Genomic DNA, 8641 nt, shown 5'->3' with positions numbered 1-8641 from the left:
CAACGCGGAGCAAAGAGAGACAGGGCCGCAGCGAGACAGAAGGGGAAACAGAGAGACAGGCAGGCAGAGAGACAGCAGGGGAAACAGAGAGACAGGGAGGCAGAGAGACAGCAGGAGAAACAGAGAGACAGGGAGGCAGAGAGACAGCAGGGGAAACAGAGACAGGGAAGCAGAGCGACAGCAGGGGAAACAGAGAGACAGGCAGGCAGAGAGACAGCAGGGGGAACAGAGAGACAGGGAAGCAGAGAGACAGCAGGGGAAACAGAGACAGGCAGGCAGAGAGACAGCAGGGGAAACAGAGACAGGCATGCAGAGAGACAGCAGGGGAAACAGAGACAGGCATGCAGAGAGACAGCAGGGGAAACAGAGACAGGCAGGCAGAGAGACAGCAGGGGAAACAGAGAGACAGGCATGCAGAGAGACAGCAGGGGGAACAAAGAGAGACAGGGAGGCAGAGAGACAGCAGGGGAAACAGAGAGACAGGCAGGGAAACAGAGACAGGCAGGCAGAGAGACAGCAGGAGGAACAGAGAGACAGGGAGGCAGAGAGACAGCAGGGGGAACAGAGAGACAGGGAGGCAGAGAGACAGCAGGAGAAACAGAGAGACAGGGAGGCAGAGAGACAGCAGGGGAAACAGAGACAGGGAAGCAGAGAGACAGCAGGGGAAACAGAGACAGGGAGGCAGAGAGACAGCAGGGGAAACAGAGACAGGCAGGCAGAGAGACAGCAGGGGAAACAGACATAACCTTGGTACTGGACACTGAACACAGACATAAACTAAGACACAGAACTAAAATGCAGAACTAAACCTAAGATACATGACAGGAAAGATGCTAACAGAGCAAAACAGAACATGCATATGAACCATGGAACAAACAAGGCTAAACATTGACTAACTGCTAAACTACTAACGTCTACACTAAACAGGACAGAAACAGGGAGTCTAACGCAAGGTGTAAGCAACAAAACAAACAGGGACCGAAGTAATAACACAGAGTGGATAAGGGAGACAAGAAACAGGACAACGCAGACAAACTCAGACAGGGGACTAGGATAACAGAAACTCAACTGACCAAAAACTTAATGTGCTAAACTTAATGTAGCCGACAGGCAGAATGTGACATTGATACACTGTTGTTATAAAAATATTGAACATAGTAGCTTTAACCATCACAACTACACGACTAAGCCATAACCCTTTCCTCAATATGAAAGGATCAATTTACCTTAGCCCGGCAGATAGTTTGTTTCTAGCTTAGGTTTTAAAGTGTTTATTTTGGAATAAGCTTTTACATAATGTGCTGTTTGTTTAGGCTCTATGGATTGCAATGGTCTATCAGTCTGTCAGAAGTGAGTGAAAGGTCTCAATAATTATTAGATGGATTGCCATGGAATCTTGTGTAGACATTCATGATCTCCAGACAATGAATCCTACTGACTTTGGTCACTTTTCCTTTTGTGGTAGCATGAGACTGATATTTGTGTTTTTTGATATCTCTACTATTGGATGGATTACCTTGAATTACTGAAATATACCAATACTTTGGTTTATGACCAGAAACCTCCAAAACAAGTCGCATTCCCATCAGCCTCAGCTGTACTTCGTGTTATGCTGAATTAACAAATGTTAGCATGCAAGCATGCTAAACTAAGATTGTGAACATGGTAAATATTATACCTGAATAAATCAGCATGTTAGCACTGTCATTGTGACCATGTTAGCATGCCCACGTTAGCATTTTGCTCAAAGCACCACTGTGCTTAAATGCACCCTCACAGAGCGGCTGGCATGGCTGTAGACTCTCAGTCTTGTTATTTGCTATTGCTAGTTTTTTTGTGATGTACAAGCTATTATGTTGCTGTTGTTTCCAGCTGTGCTGTTTTTTACTTTCTTATAATTATTATGGTTACTTTCATACTTTTTAGGTTTTATATTGCTTTCATGATTCCAGCTATGTATTGAAAAATAATTTCTCGATTGTTATTCAGATTAATCAATTAATCCAATTGTCTGCAACAAGCAAACCAAAGAAGACACAGAAAAGCAGCAAACTCTCACATATGAACAAGCAAATTTACATAGAAAACATATTTTCTGTGTAAACCCTAAATGATGAACTTTTATAATACATTTGAATTTGAAGTTATAAGCACTGTATAAATATTTCAATTCACAATCACAATGATCAGTAAGAATATTTATTATTATATGTCAGAAATACAGACGTCAGTTGTTTCCTGCACTTTAGTCTGTCATGAGAACGTGGTACATCCCAGTTGCTCTGAGGAAACTTTAAGATTTACTTCCATTCTCTTCCATGATATTTATTGTGAACATATGGAAATCTGAACCCCCCCTGAATCCCTATGCTCTTGAAATAATTGTCTTGAGGCTGCTGTGTGGAAAGTTATTGCTTCTGCTTGTATTGTTTGGTTGGAAAGCCAGATGACAGAGCAGACATGAGAACAGAAACATGGAGAAACTATCAACATTGAGAGGAGGAGGGAGCTGTGCATTTCAGTACTTACAGAGAAGGAAAACATAGACGAGAAACTGAACTGACAGAGCAATGAAATGAATACTGCTGCAGCTGCCTTACATGTTCAAAAAAAGAACATTTCCACAAATCGCATCAGAGGGGAATCTATCATATTGTTTCTTGCTTTTCCAGACCCGTTACTTTGTAAATGACATTCAGACTGTAGATTTGTGGTATGGCAGGTTTTTCTGAACAGCTGCCTATGAGTTTTGAGATGCTTTGGTCCATAAATGGAGGTGATACACATGGGGCTCCTCTGGATGCTTATGAATTCTCCAGCTGCTGGTGTGATTCATGAAGTGGCCAGGCTGAGAACAGGGGGCATGTGGGACTTTTGTAAAACCCAGGATTCCCTTGTATTCCTTCCTCCTTGTCTTTGCTGCCTGTACAGCAGCAGTGCTTGGTTGCATGAGAGCCCTAGAGGGAGATGTTAATAGTCTTGAATATGCACCTCCTTTCTCTGGAACCCCTGTGACCTCATATTTAACTACCTCTTCGGGGCATACAAAGAATAGTCCCCTTCAACAAACAAGCAACATATTTAGGAAAGATTCGTATCAAACTGCTATTTCAAAGGTCAAGAATGAACCTTCGAGCAACAACAAATGTTTAAATTTGCTAGTATCAAACAACAAAATCTGGGGTAATCAGAAACCTGGCCAATACATAACACTGTCTGAACTTAAAAGACTTGATATTGGCAAAGTAAAGTTCCTAAAACTAGGCAGGACCAGTGCGAGATGAGAAAAATGGAATCCAAATGGACCATGTTCAAAGCTCCATTACAGAGGCAGCTGATCATTGGTGCCTTTGTGCAAGTAAGAGTTGCCAGTGTACTTATAGCAATTTTGAATTTAACTCCAGTCTGCCCCTGTGCCACAGCTCTGCCCTCTTAAAATAAATGTTTTTCTGGAGAATTTTTTAGAATAAAGTTCTTGTAGTGCTGCAGTCGGCATTAAGTCAACTATACTTTAACTATACGTTTATACATTACTATACTTTCACCATAAGATTATGGACCTTTTTCCTGGCTGACATGTCATGACAGGAAAAGCAAATGTGTAATCAATAACATTAATAACAACAACTGCATTCCATTTAGCTATGCTTTGCTATGTTGTATGCTGGGTCAATGTCATGGCTTACTGGGACACGTTAATGTTATTAGTTCCACCTGTGCTTTTCCAAAATGTCTGCTGTGAAAAGGGTGTATTCTGTTTAATTTTATATACATGGTTTTGCAGTGAGTACAAAGTGCCTTTCCACCAATCCAACAAAAGAAGAAGGGAAAAAAAGATATTGCAGTGCTTTTTGTTTTGTTTTTGTGCATGATGTTTGGGATGTGAGTATTATAATTCACTTGTTCTTGTCAGCTCTAACCTGGTTCCACCTCTGAATCGCCACCCAAACCTCTTACTAAAATATCTGAATATCTTGTATAACTGAATATATATTGAATATCTTAGAAAACAGATTTATTTACATATTGAAGCTGGTGCTTTGCAAGATGTTTATCCTTCAGAAGGATTTGGGTTACTGATAAAACTTCTAATCAGACTGTCTGATATCAGTAAACACACATTCTACAGTACAGTATATATTCTAATTGGTTTTCTTTTCCTTCTTGCTCAGGTCCAAGGTGCACACTTCAAACACCTACAAGATCACTGCCACCTATCATCCACTGTCACTGAATCAGCCTCTGCTCCATCCACCTTCACCCGTAGCGCTGCCTCGCACAGGAATCGTAGGCACCACCATCGGGCATCATCTCGTCTCAGAGTCCACCAGACTACCCCTCTGGCCTATGAGGAGCCGGATGAGCAGGAGCAGTGGGCTGACCAGCACCATCCGGATAGCTGGAGGACCCAGTGGAGGGGTCATCAGACTGGCTCCCTCTTCTCTCTACCCAACCTGGGCTCAGCCAGCTCCCGCTCCACCTGCTCCTCTCCTGGGCCTTCTCCCAGCCCCCATCACAGGAGCCACTCTCTTAACAGGAGCTCCTCCCTCATCCCGCCCTTCCGGCTCAACGTAGACGCTCTGATTGGAGCAGAGGAGACGGATGTGGACACAGGGAACAAAGTAGGTCCAGGCAGCAGTGTGGACCTTAGTGTGGTGTCTGCGTACATTAAATCCAGCCTCCCACAACCCTCTCGGCCGTTGTCGGCACCGCCAGAAGACATCAGATCCTCCCTCTCTCCTGGCATCCCAGAGGACCCCTACAGGGCAGCCACATTGGGCCGGACTCCTAACAGCTTCATCACCAACAGCATTCCCTCTAACTTCCAGGGGTCACAGATCCAAAGAACCAGTGGGAACACAAGTGCTGCTCCATCCCTGAGCGATGTTTCCATGAACCAGTCTGACACTTGCAGCATTATTAGTGTCCCAGTTGAAGAGACAGACAAGGTAGAAGAAGAAGACCAAGAATTCTACATTTGATCTATTGTTATAAACTGAGGGGATTCACTCTGGTCAGTAAAGACCACCAAGACAGCTCTACCCTGCCCCCTGGTGTTTGATAGCAAAACTACAAATTACAGTGACTTTAAACTTGAGCTCAGCACAAACTGTATTTGATGTTCTCCTGTATTTGTGAATGTATTTTTCATATAGATTTAAGCTTTGTAAATGTCAGGTTATATAAGTAAATGAAATTACATGTTTAAAGGACCAATCACGTAACTGTGTACAGACACTATTCAATAAATGTTTTTCTCCATCACGTGTGCTACACATTACCCATAATGTAACTTTCCATCCTTGACTCTCCGTTTTTAAGTGTTTATTTGAACAGCATTTATGGTTTGAGCATTAATGTGAGAATATAAATTAAACTGGGTTAGGCAGATGACTTGCAGTGCTGGGAACTTGAAGTTTGACTCATAGCTCGGTCTTGCAGTTTATGGATTTCTTTATCTTGCAGTTGTGTTTAAGTTGTAAAAACTGTTGTGATTTGAGCTGCCATCCAAACACTTCAACTAAATGCACCGGTACTAAAAGTGGGGGGCACCAACATTTCTATGGCAGACATAGAGCCACATAATCATTCATTTGGTGTTGTGTTTCTGTCCGCCTGATGAATGTACGTCCAATTTACACTCTCCTTTTAGCTCTGGTTTCATTTCCACCAACTCCTGACCTAATTTTTACTTATGCTTCCTTTACATGGCAAGTTTAAAAGACAGGCTGCTTATTGAATAAGGGGAATGTGAAAATGTAAAAGGGCTTTTAAGGTATAGTTTGGTGGATAGTGAGACATCTTCATTACATGTATCCAACACAAGAAAATCAAATAATTTTCAAAGCACATTTAAAACCAACAATTGTTGACCAAATTGCTTTTAAAAAGTTAGTGAGTTAGAAATACAATCAGGTGGGAAAAAAATAATCACAATAAGAAGAAAACGTTCAAATAAATGATATTGTGGGTACAGAAAACTACAGAATAACGAAGACAGAATATGGCAAAAAATTTAGTCTGAATAACATTACAAAAAACTTTGAAAAGTAAAAAGATGGTCTTACGATGTAAAAATCTCAACTAGACTCAACGAGACTCATGAAAACATGAGCTAATCTCTTGCATGTGGACATTTTTTTACCAGAGTGTAAAGTATTGTAATGCAAGACAATGCTGACCTCTTGTGTTGAACTTTGAGGTGAACGATTTAATTTGATAGGATCTCCACGTCCAGTGATTTCTCATGATTGCTTCTTGATTTTAAACTAATCTCTAAAATTATTTAGATTTAATTATTTATTAAGTATTTTTTCAGGACTCGTTGAAACAGCATCATGTCTGCTTTATTGAGGTCTATAACGCTCATCCGGGTCTGGGGAAATCTTTAACGACCTCTTGCTTCAGCTCCACCGTTTGAGCACTTAAACAGGTTTGAGTCTCCTTGTGAGGTCTCCATTCAGTCTGAAGAGGGAAATCTAATAATAGTGCACAGTGATTGTCATGGTGACGTCTTCTTGCAGCCCTTCAGAAGTGTCCTCATCATCAGCCAATCAACACAGAGAGTGGTTTAATGAATTGCTTTCACGGTGCAAAAGTTATACATGAAGAAGTCTGGAAAACAGATCAGTCTGCAAGTTGAGATCAAGATTCCTGACACATTTTTACACTCTAAATAAAATATATACCCTTAACTTTTCTTATATATATGTCAACCATTCAATAGTAAGACCATCCATCCATCGTCAACTGCTTATCCTGCGTACAGGGTCGCGGGGTGCTGGAGCTAATCCCAGCTGACATCGGGCGAAAGGCGGGGTACAATCTGGACAGGTCGCCAGTCCATCGCAGAATAGTAAGACCACCAAGTATTATTGACAGTGTCGGCGTTATCTAGCAGAAACCTAGCAGAAACATCTAGCTAAAAATGATGATAAATGTTGGAAAGGTCCAGCTTCACGAGACACTCTGAATAGTGAGATAAATTCCTGCCCTGCTGTGTCTTGTATGAATTCCCTTGTGTAGACATAGATCAGCCAGCAACTGTGTTGTCTCGCCTTAAATTGCAGTTGAACAGTTCCATGAAGTCCATCCCATCTACTGAAGGTGTAGATAATGGTACTCACTCATTTGATAGGGCTATGGAGGTATGTCAGACCTAATTTGCCCAAATGTGTTTCAAACTGATGTTTGATTTAAAGTTTGTATTCGTCACTATTCCAAAAAAAAATCTATTATAGCAAAAATTATGAATTTTTGGGTGCCTAATTTTGTCATTTAATTAATTGTTTGGTTAGGTCTAAGCACCAATGAGCCAATGGGGTTAATGATAGCAAACTGTAAGTGGCATAATTACTGACTATCTGGAAACAACAATAAAATTGATAAGGAACAACCACTCTTGCTTAAAAAAACAACTCAGATAATGAAGTCCAAAACAAAACAGCTGAATACAGCTCTTCTTAGTGCCTTATTATTTACCCAAAAGCTTTACATGTGCAATGCTGTGTAGTGGTAGCAAAGTAAAACCTAGTGAGGTGGACATTATGCAATAAGTGCTAAATGAAATGCAAGTAGCCTAGACTGTAAAGTTGTAGGGCAGTTATGTTATGGATTAGATGATGTTGAGAGTTGTATGAGTCCACGGTAAGAGTGTTTGTATTAGTCTTGTCTGTGAGGGGGAAGCCTGACGGTTCACCTCCCAGAGAAGACTGGTTGTAGCCTAGAAGATGACTATGATGCTATATAATGGAGAATTTAATTCTAAACGTTTGTTAAAAATGTACCTCAAGATTTTGACCCTGTGACACTAAAACATCCACTTACCTACACATGATAAAAGATATAGATTATTTACAGTTTAAAATACTACCACATAGGCCTGCCATGCTTTAACATGTATATCCGTCAAATAAATCTGGAAGCCTATGTTGCCTACTTTATATAGACATGAATGTATTTGGTATGTATGTTTATTTCAGGTATAAATAGCCTGTGTGTATTGAAGATACTCGCTTACGGCCATACCACCCGGGAATACCAGGTGCTGTAAGCTTTTTGCTCTCATCAGCAGAGGGCATTGTTGCTTTTTTAGTGGAGACCTTTTTATACAGGCCTACAGTTTGTTATTCTCTCACTAACCGATTGTACGTTGACTGGACATTGACGGACAACAATGTTAAACCTTTTTCAATCAAAATTATTGCCAGTGACAATTCAGTAGTGGCTATATTGGTAGGAATAACTAAACTAAATTCTATACCGTAGGCCATCACTATGATGAACAGTTAAACTGCATGTCAATAACCCTGTAACACAGTGACCATAAACAAATACAATAAAAAATATCACCCGGAACATGCCGGATCTTGTCTGGTCTTAGAAGCTAAGTAGGGTCAGACCTGGTTAATACTTGGATGGGAGACTGCCTGGGAATGGCCCATGACCCCTCTAAGCCCCTATCCTGGGCCCTGATCACCTTGGGAAAAAAGCAAAATGAACATCTCAGCAGGAGAGAGGGAGGGGCCAAATGGAAAGAGAGGCCAATGTTTTCCCCCTTCAGGACATCAATACTGTCTTGTTTACCTCTGAAATGGTTTACTGTTCTTTTTTATGTTTTTGTGAATAAGAAGACTAGAAT

General features: G+C 41.1%; 1 protein-coding gene across 2 annotated transcripts in view; it reads left to right on the top strand.

Moving 5' to 3' along the window:
• LOC123973447 (protein FAM124A) overlaps positions 1–5281 on the top strand; it is a 30076-nt gene extending 24795 nt beyond the window's left edge. For both annotated transcript variants that reach the window (XM_046053486.1, XM_046053484.1), the window contains exon 4: positions 4173–5281. In XM_046053486.1, the coding sequence (XP_045909442.1) occupies positions 4173–4982 (810 nt within the window). In that variant the 3' untranslated portion in view covers positions 4983–5281. The remainder of the gene's footprint in view (positions 1–4172) is intronic.
• The last annotated feature ends 3360 nt before the right edge of the window (positions 5282–8641 follow it).

This window comes from Micropterus dolomieu, linkage group LG07 (assembly GCF_021292245.1).
Source record: "Micropterus dolomieu isolate WLL.071019.BEF.003 ecotype Adirondacks linkage group LG07, ASM2129224v1, whole genome shotgun sequence".
Taxonomy (NCBI): domain Eukaryota; kingdom Metazoa; phylum Chordata; class Actinopteri; order Centrarchiformes; family Centrarchidae; genus Micropterus; species Micropterus dolomieu.
Note: the sequence above shows the minus strand (reverse complement) of the source record. Positions and strands in the feature narration are given on the sequence as shown.